Genomic DNA, 20,597 nt, shown 5'->3' on the forward strand with positions numbered 1-20,597 from the left:
TATGGACTGTAGCCTGCCAGGCTCCTCTGTCCATGAGATTCTCCAGGCAAGAATATTAGAGTGGAATGCTGTGCCCTCCTACAGTGGATCTTCCCAACCCAGGGATCAAACCCAGGTCACTTAGGTCTCCTGTATTTGCAGGCTGGTTCTGTACTACTGGCACTACCTGGGAAGCCAATGCAAGTAAATGATACCTGAGCTGTTAGCATATGCCAATAGACATGTTAACACTGAGTAAGTCATTTGCTTCCCATATTATCTCTGTACTCTTCCAGGACTTCTGCCACTCTACTCTGACAAAAAGAAGAACCCTTCAGTAGTACAAAGGGAAAATAGTCTACGAACAATAAGCTGAAGCATTTAGATTCCCTCCTTAAATCATGGTTTCATTAATCTTTCTAATCTAAAGGCTTCCTAATGAGACTCATAGATAAATACACAGAGAAAACACAGAAACAAAGAAGACACCTATTAGTTTTGATTCTTTTGATCTTTTATCAAGATAATAGTCATGAAATTTGGGTTTGGCAGAGTGAAAAGGATTTTCTGTTTTTCTTTAATGTGTCTTTGACACACTGGGATCTAGGCCTGATTACTGACTAGAACATAGAGTTTCACTTAGGAAGGTCCTGGTCAGAAAGAGAAAGAGCAAAATATTAAAAGGAAACAAAAGAATACACAGGTAAAGGAGGCAGAGGGTCAGAGGGGTGTCTCCATATTCCTTCACTGCATTGCCTCTGAGAACAGACTAAGGGGAATACCGAGGGCAGAAGCCCTCTTCCTGCTCACATTTAGGGAATTGAATGAACTGGTCCTACAGGCTGTCCACAAACCAGCGTGGTATGTAGTCAAGCTTCTGAGAGAAGCAGGGTAGTAAGGCAAAGGATGGGCTGGCAATATCGCTTTTCAAGCACCCTCAATTTCCTTGTGATAATGGATGGACCCCAAGATCCCATATGCTAACGAGGAGAGATTCAGTTGGGGTCTGAGATGACAGTAAGTGAATGTGTCCTGGGTTCACAGTGGCCAGGGGTCACATGATTAAGCTCTGTGGGGTGAAAAATTTGGCCTAGGAATGGGTGGAGAAAGAGCAACAGACTCAATGGGATCTATGACCCAAACCAGGGAATTAGGTGAGACTAAGCCTCTTGATGAAAGTGAAAGAGGAGAGTGAAAAAGTTGGCTTAAAACTCAACATTCAGAAAACTAAGATCATGGCATCTGGTCCCATCACCTCATGGGAAATAGATGGGGAGACAGTGGAAACAGTGTCAGACTTTATTTTGGGGGGGCTCCAAAATCACTGTGGATGGTGACTGCAGCCATGAAATTAAAAGACGCTTACTCCTTGGAAGGAAAGTTATGACCAACCTAGATAGCATATTAAAAAGCAGAGACATTACTTTGCCAACAAAGGTCCGTCTGGTCAAGGCTATGGTTTTTCCAGTGGTCATGTATGGATGTGAGAGTTGGACTGTGAAGAAAGCTGAGCACCGAAGAATTGATGCTTTTGAACTATGGTGTTGGAGAAGACTCTTGAGAGTCCCTTGGACTGCAAGGAGATCCAACCAGTCCATCCTAAAGGAGATCAGTCCTGGATGTTCACTGGAAGGACTGATGCTGAAGCTGAAACTCCAGTACTTTGGCCACCTCATGCGAAGAGTTGACTTATTGGAAAAGACCCTGAGGCTGGGAGGGCTTTGGGGGCAGGAGGAGAAGGGGGCGACAGAGGATGAGATGGCTGGATGGCATCACTGACTCGATGGGCATGAGTTTGAGTAAACTCCGGGAGTTGGTGATGGACAGGGAGGCCTGGCATGCTGCAATTCATGGGGTCTCAAAGAGTCGGACACGACTGAGTGACTGAACTGAACTGAAGCTCCAATGGGAGCTTCACCCAGCCTGACCAAACAGAAACCAAATGTCAGCCTGTCAGTCACAGACTTCAGCATCGGGGTCAGCAGAACATTCAGACATGCAGTTACTCTGGTGTGTCCAGTCACAAGCCCAGGTCAGCCACTCTGTAGCAGAAGACGCTGTGTGCATGCGAGGCCTCGCTTCAGACCCACGAGGTCAAGTAAACTGCACTCCTCCTTTGTGCACTTTGGTATCACTTTATAAAGTGCCAGGGCTTCCCCAGTGGCTGAGTGGTAAACAATCCACCTGCCAATGCAAGAGGCACGGGTTCGATCCCTGGTCAGGGAAGCTCCCATAGCGGTGTAACAACCACACCCATGTACCACATCTCCTGAGCCTGTGCTCTAGAGCCTGAGCACTGCAACCGCTAAAGTCTGCATGCCCTGCAGCCCGTGCTCTGCAGTAAGAGAAGCCACTGCAACGAGAAGCCTCTGCACCACAGCTAGAGAATAGCCCCAGGCGCCACAAGTAGAGAAAAGCCCATGCAGCAATGAGGAACCAGCACAGCCATAAATAAATAAATTTTTTTTTAAAAAAAAAGGACAAAATTGGAAAAAAGGAGAGGCCAGAATTCTAAAGGACTGAGTTATTTTCTAGGAAAAAAAAAAAAAAAGACCATTTCTTTTACAGAACTATTTGACTTTATACATAAAAGTAAATGTACTAGACTTGCCTAAATTTTAGCTATTTCCCCCTATTATTGGCTAGAGGACATGTTTATGAAAATTATATTGATTGTTGAGAAATAAAGCTACCTTTTATTTGCACATAGAACTTGTATAATTAAAGTTTGCTACAAGTTCAGAATATAAAACAGAGAATTAGATTTTTTGCTACTAAATTAACATGCGTTGAAAGAGGACTCTGACTTAACATCTCCTGATTCTGAAATTCTCTTTCTGTTAAAATACACTCTCTATAAACAGTTTGTTTGCTCTATGCTGTCATGTCTTCTCTTACAATATCCCAACTTCCTCTTTCAAGTCTGACCCATGATCTAGGCCCTGTTTGCCTTGTGGAGGGGAACTACACTTAGAGTAATTTACTTACTAATTTAATTTAATCAATTTACTTAGTAAGTTAATCAGTCAGTTAATTTAATTAATTTACTCACTAAGCAATGGATAATGACTTAATGCTAAGATCACAGACACGTGTCATCCTCATCTCATCCCACATCCATGGAGGGTATCACTGATGGATTAAATACATTCAAGAAGTTAAACAAGCATTGCTTTGCTTAGTTTTAAAGTTGATTCTTAGATATGGAAGTGAGTTTAAAAATGCACAGGTCTTCTGACATAGATGAGAAGCCGACTGATTACCTTGGTGACAGGAAATGCAGGAGCCTGGATCAAGGAGTTAGGGTACTGGGGGGAAACAGAGATGATGAAGGAGAAGGCCATAATCATTTCTCCACACCCTCTTAATTTGAAGTAGAGCTACTAGGTGTGCTTATGTATTATTTTATACCACTCTTTATTTAGCGACCAGAGGATAATCTTATCTTCCCACTTTATATCCCAATTTTGCATTCTTTCCTGGGTTTCAGATGTTTGCACTCAGTCGTGTCCAACTCTCTGTGACCCCATAGACTGTAGCCCACCAGGCTCCTCTGTCCATGGAATTCTCCAGGCAAGAATACTAGAGTGCATTGCCATTCATATGCTCTCATATCTGAAAGTCTTAGATATTATCAAGAACTTGGGCTCAGAAGTTAAATAAACAGAAAAATTTCAGAAACAAGCTCTGAGGCTTTAAGTAAATTATTTAATGTCTCTAGCCTGCAACTGATTAACTTTTGAAATGCAGAAGGTACCAACTTCATAAGAATGTTGAATGAATGAAAGTAAACAATAAAACTATATCACTTGGTGCAATGCCTGGCACACAGTAAGCTTTTAACAAATACTACTTAATGATGGAGATGACCATGGCTTTAAGAAATTGTGAGAAAGAAAGAAATTTGCCCAAGATGATTCCCTTTCTCTTCATCAACATTAAATTCAAATAGCCTCCTGAAATCATGATTTGACTTCTGACATTTATTTTAACCTACAGATCCCTCCTGTTTCCTGGAAGTTTAGAATTATTTTGAGCTCCTCAAAAGTATTTTGTGTCCAAGAAGCAAAATCAGAAAAGAAAACCCAGATGCACCACCTCCACGCATACTGCAGTTTGAACGTTCTCAGCAGGGCCAACATCATAGGGGAAAGTGCCATCGGAGCTAAACATGATTTCCATGTAGCTCTTGAGGCTTTTTCTCTAGGGGAAACGGGAGAAGTTCTCAATTCCACTTTCTTTATAAAAATTTATATTTATTTATTTATTTTTGGCTGTGCTGGGTCTTCGTTGCCACACCGGCTTTTCTCTAATTTTGGAGATTGGGGGTTATCCTCTCGTTGGCGGAGCATGGGCTTCTCTTTGCAGTGACTTCTCTTGGCACTCGGGCTTCCACAATTGTGGCACGTGTGCTGAGTAGTTGCAGCTCCCAGGCTCTGGAGCACAGGCTCAATAATTGTGGTGCATGGGCTTAGTTGCTCCATGGCATGTGGGATCTTCCCAGATCAGGAATCCAACCCTTGTCTCCTGCATTGGCAGGCAGATCCTTTACCAACAGGGAAGCCCTGGATTCCATTTTCTAGCTTTGTTAAAAGTTCAGGTCAGCAGAACTGAGCTGAGGTTAAAACAGTAAAGAAGCAGGAGACTTACTCGTAGCTCTGGCTACTTCATGAGGCTTCTCAGGTGGGTTGCTACACTGAAGCAGAGTTCGGATTCTCAGCTCCCTGCTTCTGTTCATCTGGAGGTCAGGGCTCCAGGGGACCCAGAAGGTCCTTTTGCCTCCTCCGCAGCTTCTTCATGGCCATGATCACTTCCTTGTTTCTCAGGGTATAGATGGCAGGATTCAGCATGGGAGTGACCATGGTGTACAGCACAGAGACCACCTTGTCCATGGGGAATGTCCGAAATGGCCGTGCATAGATATAGACACAAGGCACGAAGATTAAGGTGACCACCGCCACATGGGAGGCACAGGTGGACAGGGCTTTGCTTCGGCCCTCCCGCGAGTGGCTTCGGAGCATGACCAGCAGCGCTGTGTAGGATCCCAGGAGCACCAGAAAACACATCAGCGTCACCAGACCATTGTTGGACACCATCAGAAGCTCTAAGACAAAGGTGTCTGTGCAGGCCAACTTGATCAGCTGAGGCACATCACAGTAAAAGTTATCCAGCTTGTCAGGCCCACAGAATGGCAGCTGGACAGTCAGTGCAACCTGTGCGATGGAGTGGATGAAGCCCCCCACCCAGGAGGCTGCCACGAGGAGCCCACAGACTGTCCGATTCATGATAAGCATATAGCGCAGGGGCTGGGAAATGGCAACATAGCGGTCATACGCCATGACCATCAGCAGGAAGATCTTGATGCCTCCGATGAAGTGGAAGAAGAAGAGCTGAGACAGGCAGCCACTGAAGGAAATGACGGGCTTCAGCGAGAGCAAGTCAGCCAGCATCCTCGGCGCCGTGATGGATGAGTAGCAAAAGTCCAGGAAAGAAAGATTGCCTAAGAGAAAGTACATGGTTGTGTGCAGGCGTGGGTCGGAGGTCACTACGGCCACAATCAGGAGATTTCCGGTCACAGTCATAAGATACACAACCGAGAAGACGATAAAGAAGAAAAGCCGGAGCTCCCATATCTGAGAGAGCCCCAGGAGGACAAAACCTGTCACCTGGGAATGGTTCGCTGCGGTCATCGGCTTGGTGTGGCCTGGTAAGCGAGCCTGCTGAGGAAAACGGGCACATTCACTGTGGGCTCCACAAGCTTCTCTGGAACAGTGTCTTCTGACCTCCCTGGGGAACAGAGTTCTCGCCTGTCGCTTAATACAAGAAAGCTGTAAGTGTTTCTACGGGACACCAGCATTTGAACATCATGTACTAGTGTAGTCAAACACCAAGACCATAAAAACAGCATAGCACTGATGGTATTTATAGTCCATGAGGATCACAAATCATCAGTCCTCAAAATTTAAAAAAACTGGTACTAGAGGCAATATTGCCAAACTGGGAGTGAATTTTGATTCTTTCAATAACTAGCAGTATAAACAATAACAATCTTCAGAAATTCTCTAAACCTCACTTCCCACATCTATGATATAAATTAGCCATAACGCCTGCAGAATAACCTATAGTTTATCATTATATGTGGCATTTATGTAGGAAACCTGATAAATTTCCATGGCAGATATTTAGTTTCCATGGGGTGACAGATTGCTCATTTGTATCCCCAAACAAAAAAAAGTGCAAGTTCCCATCATATCCCTGGAAAAATATTCAGTTTCTTTTTGAGTTAGCTCTAACTTGGACATGTATTTCCTGCTTTAGGATTTTCATCCTGGAAGGATGTTAAATCATGGGCAAGGGACAAAATAGAAAACACTGTTCCTCAGACTCACGGACTTGGAGAACGAACTTAAGCTTGCTGGAGGGGAAGGATGGCGGAAGGGAGAGTTAAGGAGCTTGTGATGGACAGGTACGCACTGCTATATTTCAATGTACACACAACAGTGTCCTACTCTATAGCACACAGAACTCTGCTAAATGCCATGTGGCAGCCTGGATGGGAGGGCGGTTTGGGGGAGAATGGATACATGTATGTGTCTGGCTGAGCCTCTTTGCTGTTCACTTGAAACCATCACAACATTGTTAATTGACATACTTATATACAAAATTAAAAGTTTTTTTAAAAAACAGTGTTCCTGCACATTATAAAGATAATGACCTACTGCTTTTCTAACATCTGATTAGAAAACATGTGAAAGAAAAGCTTTCTATCATGTGTCTCTGGGAAACCCAGAGAAGTGATAGTCCCCTGGGGAAACAAAAAAGAAGGGTGACTAGAACAGAGTGTGATTATCAATATTAATCTCAGCGTACTTATCTAAAGTGTAATTTCTTATATATATGAAAAGTTTTCAGAGAAGATCACAAATACTGATTTCAGTTTTAAAATCACTATCAAAATACACAGCTGCCTTAACATTTGAAAACCTTGAAGAGATGTTTCATATATTTAAGCATTGTAAAAGATACTAAGAAGCTAGCTATTTACAAGAAACCTGGAATGCATCTCTTCACATCCCATAACAGGATGGTCACTTATCAATTCAAGTTAAACTTAACTAGTTTTGCACTAGTGCATGTGATCTGGGGAAAGTTACTTAACCTCTCTCAACTTCGATTTTCCTGCCAGTAAAATGAAAACGATGACAATATACCCAGTTTGCCTCACTGAGATATTTTAAGCATAATATGTAAATTAATATATAAGAATGATTTTTCCCCAGCCTTTGTATTGTTTTAAGCAGATTCTGTTACCGATGAGCGTAAGATAGGAAAGAGTTTATTCTCAAGTTGTCATACCTGAAACGTTTCTAAATGGGAGATTCAGTGTAATATATCTTATATCTAGCACTGCAAATGTAAATTTTAGATTTTTAACTAACATAGTGGATTGTTCTTTAGCATACCTTTTTAGGTATTTTTAGTTATAATTCTAAGCATACATGAAATGCAGGGGAACTGGGTTCCACTCTTGGGTTAGGAAGATCCCCTGGAGAAGGAAATAGCAACCCACTCCAGTATTCTTGCCTGGGAAATCCCATGGACAGAGGAGACTGGCAGGCTACAGTCCATGGGGTCACAAGGTCAGACACAACTGAGCAACTAAACCACCAAACCACCCCTAGGCATACATTTGTGAATTTTCCGTTCACTCCAATTCAGTGATCATTTATTCTCAGAATATTTTATGAAAGCAAAGAGTACTAGCAACTACAAAAATAGTGAAGAAGTAGTATGTTATATCTCTACCTTCTGTATCTTATTTTAGATGGAAAGATGAGAAAATCATTTTGTAAATTAAGAACAAAATAAAAATTTTAAATAAATCTAAAATGTGATATAGGTCTCTAAAATGTTATAGATATAGTGCTATTGGGAGGGGAAAAAATTCCTTCTCCTTGAAGGAATAAGCAACTGTGAGACCTCAAGGAGAGAAGTTTATTTCATTCATTTTAGGATCTCTACTTCCAGATACCTATGGTGCTCAATAGTCATAACTTTTACCAACACTGTAAAAACCAGCTTGGATAGAGAGGAAAGTGTGTTCCCAGCATCACCAGTAGACCTTGGCTTTTGTACTGTGATCTCTTGGTTAAAGAATCTGAACTGTTCTGAATCTAGTCTGTATGGTGTGGACAATGGTGCCTACGTCACAGTTTTCAATATTGTAAAATGAGGACAACACTTCCCCTGTAGGGTTGATTTAAGCATGAAATTATACAATGTATAGAAAGCTTTTAGCCTAATGCCCAGAAGAACACTAGATAACAATATCTTGAATGTAAATAAATAGTAGCTGTACCTTGAAATTTAGAAAGTATTCTTAACTAAGAAACAGGGAGGGAGAGAAATGATGCATTTCAGAGGGAAGAGACATTAAGAAAACACACAGAGTGCTCACTTTGGCAGCACATATACTAAAATTGGAACGATACAGAGAAGATTAGCATGGCCCCTGAGCAAGGATGACATGCAAATTTCTGAAATGTTCCATGTTTTTATAGAAAACATTTTGTATAATAACTGTGTAACTGTTTTTGTTTGGTTTTTTATATTTTTTTAAGTAGCTAACTAGAGAAATAATTTTGGAAAATCTACTCTTGGACTTCCCCCGTGGTCCAGCGGGCTAAGACTCCTTGCGCCCAATTCAGGGGACCCCTGATCAGGGAAATAGATCCCACTTGCCACAACTAAGGGTTCCCATGCTGCAGCTAAGACCTGGTGCAGCCCAAATAAATAAATATTTTTAAAACAAAAATCTATTCTAAAGATGTATATAATGTTGTCAAATATAAAGATGGTAAATGGCAAACCACAAAAAAAAAAAAGAAAAAGAAAATACACAGAGATGGGACAGTAGGGGGAATGTCTGGATGGAGTCAGAATGTCTTTCTTGAGATAGAAACAGTGCAAGAGATAACAGGAAAAGTAGACACAGGACACAGATCATAACGTCAGCTTTAGGTAAATGTCGGGTTAAGAAGTTCCTGTTTTAGACCGAGTTTACAAGCAGGGGAGTAAGGAAATCAAAAAGGCATTAGTACTGCTTAGCTGTGCCATTTGAACACCTTATTTAAGTAAACATTTAAAATTTGTGAATTCTCCCTGGTCAGTGGAATTGTAGATACTTAAACCTTTTGTTTACTCACTCTATTTAAGTGAACCTCCAAGAAGGAGGGAATATATGTATTCAAATAGCTTATTCACTTTGTTGTACAGTAGAAACTAATACAACATTTTAAAGCAATTATATTCCAACTAAAAAATAATAAAACCTACCCCAAAAAAAGGAAACAGTCTAATTGTAAATCTTATTTCTCATCCTAAAAGTAGAGAGACCACAGCATGAAAAATGGTGTTAGACTTTAATGCAAAGTCACTCCAACAGAGTTGAGGCTCACAGAAGAAAAATGACTTGCTAAATTCTCAAGGTTAGTTAGTAGCACAGACTAGACCATGCTCTGCATCATGTCCTTCCAATGGAAATTTCAGGATCTACATCTCCAAACGGATGAGAAAAAGCCAAAGAACACATGAAATGGCAGTGGTTCACTTACCTGCAGCTTCCCATTTAAGATATGCCAAAAGCAGATATAGATTTATAAATATGGGTCAAAATATTTGAGTGTAAAGATTCTGCTGAGCCCTTAAGAGGGCTTTGGGGAATGGAACTTAACTAATTTTAGTGCAGAGGGATTATTAGCAGAACAGGAGGCAAATTCCAGGTATGGGGCAGGCAAACCTGCCCGATGCTCTCCAAAGTCAAACGTCACTGGAGACCACACCAAGAACCAGAGCTTGGAAGGGCAATGGCTTGAGTAAACCATCCCTGTAGGATAAATGAACTGCTTTCCCTCTGGCTTGAAAGATTTTTCTTCATTACCATACCATGGCACCATAATTCAAAAATTAAATTTGCAATTATTTGTCTCCAGTTATCTGTTTTCCTATCTTTCTCCTACCCTATTTTATAATGTTTCTTAATTACCATACAGATCAAAGATTTAAATGCATAAAATAAATCAATGTGAGTGTTCACGGAGAAAGTAAGAGTTCATCCAACTACCACAAACCTGCTCCTCCTCAATCTGACTTTATTGTTCCTGACCAATTGCTTTTTGTATCATCGTCCTTGTTAAAGATTCTTAAGGTCATCTGTGTATTGGACAATATTTTGTGCATATCAGTAAGGCAAAGTATATACTGCATTCGTTCAGTTCAGTTCAGTTCAGCCGCTCAGTCGTGTCTGACTCTTTGCGACCCCATGAATTGCAGCATGCCAGGCCTCCCTGTCCATCACCAACTCCCAGAGTTTACTCAAACTCATGCCCATCGAGTCAGTGATGCCATCCAGCCATCTCATCCTCTGTCATCCCCTTCTCCTCCTGCCCCCAATCCCTCCCAGCATCAGGGTCTTCTCCAACGAGTCAACTCTTCGCATGAGGTGGCCAAAATATCAGAGTTTAAGCGTCAGTCCTTCCAATGAACACCCAGGACTGATCTCCTTTAGGATGGACTGGTTGGGTCTCCTTGCAGTCCAAGGGACTCTCAAGAGTCTTCTCCAACACCACAGTTCAAAAGCATCAATTTTTTGGCGCTCAGCTTTCTTCACAGTCCAGCTCTCACATCCATACATGACCACTGGAAAAACCATAGTCTATACTGCATAAAACCCTCAAATTTGTAGATGTTTTAGAACTCTCAGATATGAAAATTTTACTAAATGCTTGTTATATGTTTATGCTCAAAAAATTTATTCCAATTGATATATGTGATATACATACTCTCAGATATGAAAATTTTATTGAATGTTTGTTATATATATATATTATATATTTATTGTTTATATTATTTGTTATTTATTTATTTTCATAAAAATTATTCCAATTGATGTATGTGAGATGTTCAATCTCACCATATTTTTGCCAACAATAATTATCAATCTTTGCATCATTTTCAATTGAATTTTCTAGAAGTCTGATTTTAACATGTACTTATAAAATTATTGAAGATAATTATGTTTTGTCTTAAAAATTCTTCCATGATATTCATATTGATAGTGGTGTTTATTCTTTGCCCAGATGTTCCATGCATTATCATTTTTGTAGTTTTATTTATCTTATTTGTGAACTATTTATTACAAATAGAAATTCTACCTCTTACACTGTTGGTGGGAATGTAAATTGGTACAGCTACTATGGAGAACAGTATGAAGGTTCCTTAAAATCACTAAAAATAGAGTTACAATTTGGCCCAGCAGTCCCACTCCTGGACATATATTCATAGAAAATCCTACTTCAAAAGGATACATGCACCTCAATATTTATAGTGGCACTATTTACAGTATCCAAGACATGGAAGCAACCCAAGTGTCCATTGACAGGTGAATGGAGAAAGAAGTAGTGGTAGACATATATGATGGAATATTACTCAGCCATAAAAAATGAAACAATGCCATTTGCAGCAAGATGGATGGACCTAGAGATTATCATTCTAAGTGAAGTAAGTCAGATAGAGAAAAATAAGTATCATATAATATGACTTCTACCTTGAATTTAAAAAATATGATACAAGTGAACTTATTTACAAAATAGACATAGAAAACAGCTTATGGTTACCAAAGGAGAGGGAGGGAAAAATTAAAAGTTTGAGATTAACAGGTACCTACTACTACATATAAACAACAAGGAACTACTGTATAGCACAGGGAACTATATTCAATATCTTGTAATAACTTATAATGGAAAAGAATCTGAAAAAGAATATATTTGTATACACATATAACTAAATAACTACAGTACACTTGAACCTAATACAACATTGTTCAGTTCAGTTCAGTCACTCAGTCATGTACAACTCTTTGTGACCCCAGGAACCGCAGCATGCCAGGCCTCCCTGTCCATCACCAACTCCCAGAGTTTACTCAAGCTCATGTCCATCGAGTCAGTGATGCCATCCAACCATCTCATCCTCTGTCGTCCCCTTCTCCTCCTGCCCTCAATCTTTCCCAGCATCAGGGTCTTTTCCAATGAGTCAGCTCTTTGCATGAGGTGGCCAAAGTATTGGAGTTTCAGCTTCAGCATCAGTCCTTCCGATGAACACCCAGGACTGATCTCTTTTAGGATGGACTGGTTGGATCTCCTTGCAGTCCAAGGGACTCTCAAGAGTCTTCTCCAACACCACAGTTCAAAAGCATCAATTCTTCAGCACTCAGCTTTCTTCACAGTCCAACTTTCACATCCATACATGACCATTGGAAAAACCATAGCCTTGACTAGACAGACCTTTGTTGGCAAAGTAATGTCTCTGCTTTTTAATATGCTCTCTAGGTTGGTCATAATTTCCTTCCAAAGAATAAGCATCTTTTAATTTCATGGCTGCAATCACCATCTGCAGTGATTTTGGAGCCCAGAAAAATAAAGTCAGACACTGTTTCCACTGTTTCCCCATCTATTTGCCATGAAGTGATGGGACCAGATGCCATGATCTTAGTTTTCTGAATGTTGAGTTTTAAGCCAACTTTTTCACTCTCCTCTTTCACTTTCATCAAGAGGCTCTTTAGTTCTTCTTCTGCCTTAAGGGTGGTGTCATCTGCACACTGAGGTTATTGATATTTCTCCTGGCAATCTTGATTCCAGCTTGTGCTTCTTCCAGCCCAGCATTTCTCATTATGTACTCTGCATATAAGTTAAATAAGCAGGGTGACAATATACAGCCTTGACATACTCCTTTTCCTATTTGGAACCAGTCTGTTGTTCCATGTCCAGCTCTAACTGTTGCTTCCTGACCTGCATACAGGTTTCTCAAGACTTTTCTTAAAATTCTTTTATTGAAATATAGTGGATTTATATACAACATTGTATATAAATCCACTATATTTCAATAAAAGAATTTTAAGAAAAAAGTAACTTCAAATATCTTGGGGTAGGAATAAATTTATGTAATATTTGAATTATCCTTATACCTTTTAAATTAAAATTTTATCTATGTTTTTAAAAAATATGACTGGAAATCTATCACTACAGTTTAAAATACTTCTTATGGGAGTCTTACATTCTTTTCCTCATATATTCTATTTCTTCATTACATGCTCTAAATATATTTCTGATTTGGGTCTACACTAATTACAATGTTCTGGAAATGTGATATTACACAGCTAGATTTCCTTATATAAAAAGAATATGATAGGATATATTCTTACAAATATACCAGCCACTAAACCCCAGAGATCAGAATCCCTTGGGGGACGCTTGTTTTTTATATCTCTAGGCATAAAATAATTGAACTGAGAACAGAAGTCACATTCTCTTAAACATGCTTCTTCTTCATGTCGAGATGAAAAGGTACAACTGACTCATTTTTATTCTTAAAGTGACGAGAACAAGGAGGAAGGTGAGTTTCACAATTACAGTGCTCATGTTGTATAAATATTAAAATAAACGGATTTTAAATTAACTCTTGATTTTCCCGCAAACTGGAGGCTCAGGCCACCAAGACACAGGAAGGGAGAGAAGAGCCTGTGGACACCTATCTCAGACTCAGACTCCTTAACTGAGTAGTCTAGGGTCTAATGTGTGAATTAACCTATGAAGGCATCAGCCTCTAAAGTAGGAATTACAATATGGCCGTCTTTACAAGTATTTATTATTTTTTATAGATTAAAACATGAAACTCAGAGACTCTCTGCTGAGTCAAATGTTACACTGTGTTAGAGTTAGTATTGAAACAAAACATATTTGACTCATGATTCACTGTTCTTTCTGCCACTCTGTGTTAATGGCTTCCTTCTTTAAAGGGGAGCAATTTTTGAAAATCAAATCCAATTTTTTTAAATTATATTCTAGATCTGAGCTGTCCAATGGTATAGCCACTAGCTGCATGTGGCCACTGAGCATTTGAGTGAGATTTGACATGTATTATTAAGTCAATCAGTGTTAGTCACTCGTGACTTTGTGACCCCATGGACTACAGCCTACCAGGCTCCTCTGTCCATAGAATTCTTCAGGCAAGAATACTGGAGTGAGTTGCCATTCCCTTCTCCAGGGGATCTTGCCAACCCAGGAATTGAACCCAGGTCTGCTGCATTGCAGGCAGATTCCTTACCATCTGAGCCACATTATAAATTTCAAAGATTTATACAAAAAATATAAAATACCTCTTAAGAATTTTTACATCATTACATTAAATGTAATTTTTTGTATATACTAAATTAAATATTGTAGTAGATTGACTTTAGCTATTTGCTTTTGCTTTGTAAAGAAAAGGGGGGGTGCTTATAGGACATTATATTAATAAATCACCCTTGTGACTGCATTATCTTTCTTTCAAGCAATGCTGACCTAGACTTTACCTTTGAAAAAATACTATCAATTGTCATAGTTTTAATAGCACTGTATGGTGCATGGAAATGTTTAAAAACTTACATTTTGAGTTGCTAAACTGAAAAAAAAATTGCTAAATTGCTTTTAAATCCAAAATTTACGTAAGGCCTGAATCAACTGAGTCAGTGTGGTAGATTATTTCAAGGGGGTTCAAACATACAACATAAAAAACTTTAACCCAGGCCTAGTAGAATTTACTGCTTAGTAAATGGTTAAATAAAGTCAATACTGGTTAGCATTATTCATTTTTATGTGGATTAAGATGTAATCTGTATAAAAATTCTTCCTATAAACAAAACATTGCAATTCTATGTGTTGTAATAAGCCATTGGAAGGCATATTACACTGCCATGGAGTCTCTGAGACAATGTGAAGGTGGAAAAACACTGAAATATAAAATGGTACAGCTCTAGCCTCCATCCAAAAGGCCCTTCTTAAGAGGATGTTTTCAAGAATGGGCTTCAAATGATCCTTTCTGGCACAGAAAAGAAGCAGAGAGAGGTTCAGAGGAGGAAATATGAACAAAGCAAAATGGTTCCAGTTCTAGGAGACAGAAACCTAGAATAGCACCTCTCCAACTTCAGTGTTCACACACATCACGTGGGGAACTTGCTAAAATGCGAATCTTGACTCAATTGGTATGGCTTAGGACCTGAGACCATGCACCAAATCTCCAGTGGTGTTAGTGATGTTCCATGTTGAGTAGTAAGGATCCACAGCACAGAAATGTTTGGGAAAGAGAGGACAGAGAAGTGAGCTGGATTGAGTAGAGGGGAGACAGGTGCAGAGCCCTGGCACAGAACAAGGAACATGGGCAGAATGGCAGACATTTCACTGTGACCAAGAGCCCAGTAAAGATCACAGGGCATGTGGGAGAATTAGACACATGAGGGAGAGGTTAGTGAGTTTGTGACACTCAGGGCATTCTGAAGGCATGCTTGAAAAGACCTTATGGGCAAAAAGCTGAGTATTGGGTCTTGTTGGACATTCTTTTTCTGTTTCTGCATGTAGTCTCTAGGACTAGACTACACCTGTGTGTGTTAGTTGGCAAGAGTCAGAGGGAAAGGAGGACTCATGAGTGTTTTAGCAACAGGCTCAGGGCAACTGGACAATCTCTCTTCTTCACACGGTTCCCCAGGCTCCATCCCTCAGGACAGGAAAAGAAGAGCAGATGCAAAGTGTTCTGTAAAATCTGGCCACCTTGCTCAGAGGACAGCTGTTCAGTGTTAGGAAGCTCCTCTGTTTTAAACAGATTTGGGGATGCACGTGGCCAAGGGAAGTGTGCCCTGTCCTAATATGGCAGTAATGGATGGAAGTAAGAGACACAAAAGTTTCTTTAAGAGCCAGGGAGAAAAGTAGATCTATGCCTGGCAAGTTGAGAAGATACTAAACCAGATGTCTGAGCATTGCCCTGTATAACCTCTAGGTAGATACAAGACTGTAGGCTGTGAGCAGCCCAATGCCAAAAGAAAACTGGTCTGATTTTTCAGAGGTAAGGTCTTTTTGACCCCAGGACAGACATCTTTAACTGGAGTGCCCTCTTTGCCCCCTCCTGGAGGAAGTGTGGGTGAAAGACAGGAAGCACTACTTGAAAGCCTCCAGTGAAAGCTGAAATCCCCAAATGGCAGCACTAGCAGTAGTATATTGTCTTGCTCAGTACCCTTGGTGATGCAGGTAGGCTTAGCTCAGAGGATTGATAGAGGGTCACAGGCAGAAATAACTGTAGGAGTGCTGCCATTCCACCATCATCAAGCTTTACTGAAGTATTAGAAGAATATGCTTTCCACCTGGAAATCAGCTTGTGATTAGATTACAATAGAATAGCAGAAATGAAAATACAGTTTCCTGAAACATGTTCTGAGCCACACTGGAGCTACAATATGATTGTTTTAAAGTGGAAGGGGGATTCTATCACCAATTTAGTTTGGAAAAAATTGTTTGTTGTAGAGCTGTCCAGGAGAATCTGAAATAGTCTTGGTTACAAAATGTGTTTAACTTTATGTAATGCTGCATGCCTGAAACCAGTATGATCCTAACGTACCTATTTCATGTACACTCTGGAATTAATACTCTAGAACACCCTTGAAAAACTTGATGTGGACATTACAACTAATTTTAACAATAAATACCTTTTCTATAGGAAATCCTGGAGGCAGTTTCAGCTCTAGGCAACTATATTATTAGTAGAAGTATTTTCTAAGCACATAGCTCTTCTTTATGTGCCTTTTCAACTGATTTGCTTTAGAAAAACTCTTCAATGTTCTTTAGCATTAGACTTATTTTTAATGCTGAAGTTAAAGGTTTTATACTTTGCTAAAAGAATTAGAGACAGTAAGGAGGATGTGAAAATTTATATATGATTCCTAAAATCTATGGGGGCTTCCACAATGATTCAGCAGGTATAGAACCCACCTGCAATGCAGGAGATGCAGGTTTGATCCCTGGGTCAGGAAGATCCCCTGGAGGAGAGCATGGCAACTCATTCCAGTATTCTTGTTGGCAAAATCTCACGGACAGAGGAGCATGGCAGGCTATGGTCCATGGGGTCGCAAAGAGTCAGACACAACTGAAGCTACTGAGCACACAGAATCTACAGGGAGAGGATACTGACTCTGTTTTATCTGAGACCTGACTTTTGATGGGTCTCTACCCATCAGTGGAAGCACAGGCTTAGTGCTAAAGGGTAAGAAAACCGGGGTTCAGTGTTTTCACAGAGAGAATATTTGGATTGTGAAGAACTGGAGAGGGACTGGGACTGCCTGTATAATTTGACTCTTCCCCTTTTATCTCCACAGATTTCTCAGAGGAGAATGGGTGTAAGAAATCAATCCACAGTGACTGAGTTTCTTTTCACAGGATTAACAGACCAACCAGAACTTCAGCTGCCTCTCTTCTGCCTCTTCTTAGGGATTTATATGGTCACAGCCATGGGAAACCTAGGCATGATCCTGATAATCAGGTTGAGTTCTCAACTCCACAAGCCCATGTACTATTTCCTTAGTAGTTTGTCTTTTATAGATTTCTGCTATTCTTCTGTCATTACCCCCAGAATGCTGGCAGGGTTTTTATGCAGAGATAAAGCTATATCCTATTCTGGATGTATGATCCAGCTGTTTTTCTTCTGTATTTTCATCATTTCTGAGTGCTACATGCTGGCAGCAATGGCCTATGACCGCTATGTCGCCATCTGCAGCCCCCTGTTCTACAACGTCATCATGTCCCCCAGGGTCTGCTCTCTGCTGGTCACTGCTGTCTTCTCAGTAGGTTTTACTGATGCTATGATTCATGGTGGCTTTATGTTAAGGTTGACTTTCTGCGAATCAAACATCATTAAACATTATTTCTGTGACATCGTTCCTCTCATTAAACTCTCGTGTTCCAACACTTATATTGATGAGCTTTTGATTTTTGTCATCGGAGGATTTAACATGGTAGCCACCAGCTTGATCATCATCACTTCATATGCTTTTATCCTCTCCAGCATTTTCCGCATCCATTCTAAAGAAGGTCGGTCCAAAGCCTTCAGCACCTGCAGCTCCCACTTAACAGCTGTCCTTGTATTTTATGGGTCGCTCATGTCCATGTATCTCAAACCTGCTTCCAGCAGTTCACTCACCCAGGAGAAAGTGTCCTCAGTATTTTATACCAATGTGATTCCCATGTTGAATCCTCTGATATATAGTCTGAGGAACAAGGAAGTAAAAAACTCATTGATGAAACTCTTAAGAAGAAAAATATCTTCATAATGAAAATGCTTTTTAAAAATTGTTTGAGGTGTAGTTTTTTTACCATATTGTATTGGTTTCTGCTGTACAAAGTGAATAAGCTGTATGTTTACATATATCCCCTTCCTCTTGGGTCTCCCTCTCACCCTCCATCCCACCCATATTAAGATTTATCTATGTATTCATAATCATATGTGCTTGCTTGTATTTATGTCTTTGAGTCTTAAAAAATAATTTGAAATGAGGTAAAGTGGTTTTTCCAGTAGTCATGTATGGATGTGAGAGTTGGACCGTAAAGAAGTTCAGTTCAGTTCAGTCACTCAGTCGTGTCCGACTCTTTGTGACCCCATGAATCGCAGCATGCCAGGCCTCCCTGTCCATCACCAACTCCCAGAGTTTACTCAAACTCATGTCCATTGAGTTGGTGATGCCATCCAACCATCTCATCCTCTGTTGTCCCCTTCTCCTCCCCCTTCAATCACTCCCAGCATCGGGGTCTCTTCAAATGAGTCAGCTCTTCGCATCAGGTGGCCAAAGTATTGGAGTTTCAGCTTCAACATCAGTCCTTCCAAAGAATATTCAGGACTGATTTCCTTTAGGATGGACTGGTTGGATCTCCTTGCAGTCCAAGGGACTCTCAAGAGTCTTCTCCAACACCACAGTTCAAAAGCATCAATTCTTCAGCAGCTACATGGCACTGGAGCAGCAGAGAGGAGATACCCCACGTCCAAGGTCAGAGAAACCCCAGTAAGACGGTAGGTGCTGGAGCGGCTGTGAGGAGATACCCCACACCCAAGGGCAAAGGAGAAGCCCCAGCAAGATGGTAGGAGGGGCGAATTCGCGTTTAGAATCAAACCCCATTCCCGCCAGAGATGCTCAGAGGGCTCAAACAAACCTTGTGTGCACCAGGACCCAGGGACCCCACAGAGACTGAGACAGAACTGTGTTTGAGCATCTCCTGTGGAGGTACGGGTCAGCAGTGGACTGCCACAGGGACAGGGGCTCTGGGTGCAGCAGACTTGGGTATGGCATAAGCCCTCTTGGAGGAGGTCACCATTAACCCCACCATAGAGCTGCCAGAACTTACACAGGACTGGGAAATAGACTCTTGGAGGGCACAACAGAACCTTGTGCACCAGGACCCAGGAAGAAAGAGCAGTGACCCCACAGGATACCGTACCAGACCATAAAGAAAGCTGAATGCCAATGAATTGATGCTTTTGAACTGTGGTGTTGGAGAAGACTCGAAAAGAGTCCCTTGGACAGCAAGGAGATCAAACCAGTCAGTCCTAAAGAAATCAGTCCTGAATATTCATTGGAAAGACTGATGCTGAAGCTGAAGCTCCAATACTTTGGCCATCTGATGCAAAGAGCCAACTCATTGGGAAAGACCCTGATGCTGGGAAAGATTGAAGGCAGGAGGAAAAGGGGATGGCAGAGAATGAGATGGTTGGATGGCATCACCAATTCAATGGACATAAACTGAGCAAACTCCAGGAGATTGTGAAGGACAGAGAAGCCTGGTGTGCTACAGTTCATGGGGTTGCAAAGAGTTGGTCACAACTTAGTGACTGAACAACAAAGATTTTATATATGTATAATATATATATATATATATACATGATATTATATACATTCAGATTACTAAATATATTTACACACAAGACTAATAAAATGTAAAACAAGTATAAAAGTAAGAAGTAGCAAATATTTTCAACTTAAAGTTTAATATCATTCCTGTGATTGAAACTCAATTTCTATCCTTTAGAAATTCAGTTCCCTGAATCTAAGAAAAAAGAAAACAAAATCTTGAAATACTGTATAGTTATATCATAAAAAAAACACATTAAATTCTTTTAGTATGACAAAGTCTTTCCTCTTATTTATTTTACTCAAAAGAGATTTTTTAATAGCAGTCTGCATAGGACACATTGAACAGTATGGTAAAAATCATTACAAAAACTTTGTAATAAATGAGGAAGAACTTTAATTTTAATAATTGGCTTATGAAAGGCCAATATTAAGTCAAAATGCAATTTAATGAAGAAGACTGAGCAAAAGGCAAAGCTAAAACAGTCCCAATATTTGGTCTCTGATAATATTTGATCAAAGGATAAAACTTAGAATATCTAGATTAGGAAATTATACCTTTACAGACTTATCTAAACATCCAGCTTTTTCCTGTGTGACCAGTACACATGCAGTATTTTACAACTTTATTTGAGCTGTTTTTCCTTTCTAGGCTGTAAACCAGATACCTTTAATTTCTTCCTTAGAAAATGTTTTGAATTAAACATAATGAAAAAGTTTATGGTTTTCACTAATAAACTCATACACAGTAAACCAAGATAATGCACTGTATGGAGAAAATGTTTAGAATTTCTGATCTTTTAAACTTGTTAAGGTGTGTATTATGGTCCAGAATGTAGTCTATCTTGAAGAAAGGTCTATGTGA

General features: G+C 40.2%; 2 protein-coding genes and 1 non-coding gene across 3 annotated transcripts; 2 read left to right on the top strand and 1 right to left on the bottom strand.

Annotated features, from left to right (window-relative positions):
- Positions 1 to 4,724: 4,724 nt before the first annotated feature.
- OR4D5 (olfactory receptor family 4 subfamily D member 5) lies at positions 4,725 to 5,669 on the bottom strand. Its single transcript, XM_020910249.2, has one exon. It carries the CDS (start codon positions 5,667 to 5,669, stop codon positions 4,725 to 4,727), a length of 945 nt encoding a protein of 314 aa, XP_020765908.2.
- Positions 5,670 to 8,429: 2,760 nt separating this feature from the next.
- LOC139033588 (U6 spliceosomal RNA) lies at positions 8,430 to 8,536 on the top strand. Its single transcript, XR_011486126.1, has one exon. It is a non-coding gene; the product is annotated as a U6 spliceosomal RNA (small nuclear RNA).
- An 8,685-nt stretch (positions 8,537 to 17,221) lies between these two features.
- LOC110148309 (olfactory receptor 8D4) lies at positions 17,222 to 18,163 on the top strand. The gene has a single exon (XM_020910241.2). It carries the CDS (start codon positions 17,228 to 17,230, stop codon positions 18,161 to 18,163), a length of 936 nt encoding a protein of 311 aa, XP_020765900.2. The 5' UTR covers positions 17,222 to 17,227.
- Positions 18,164 to 20,597: the final 2,434 nt, after the last annotated feature.

Source organism: Odocoileus virginianus, unplaced genomic scaffold (assembly GCF_023699985.2).
Source record: "Odocoileus virginianus isolate 20LAN1187 ecotype Illinois unplaced genomic scaffold, Ovbor_1.2 Unplaced_Scaffold_19, whole genome shotgun sequence".
Taxonomy (NCBI): Eukaryota; Metazoa; Chordata; class Mammalia; order Artiodactyla; family Cervidae; genus Odocoileus; species Odocoileus virginianus.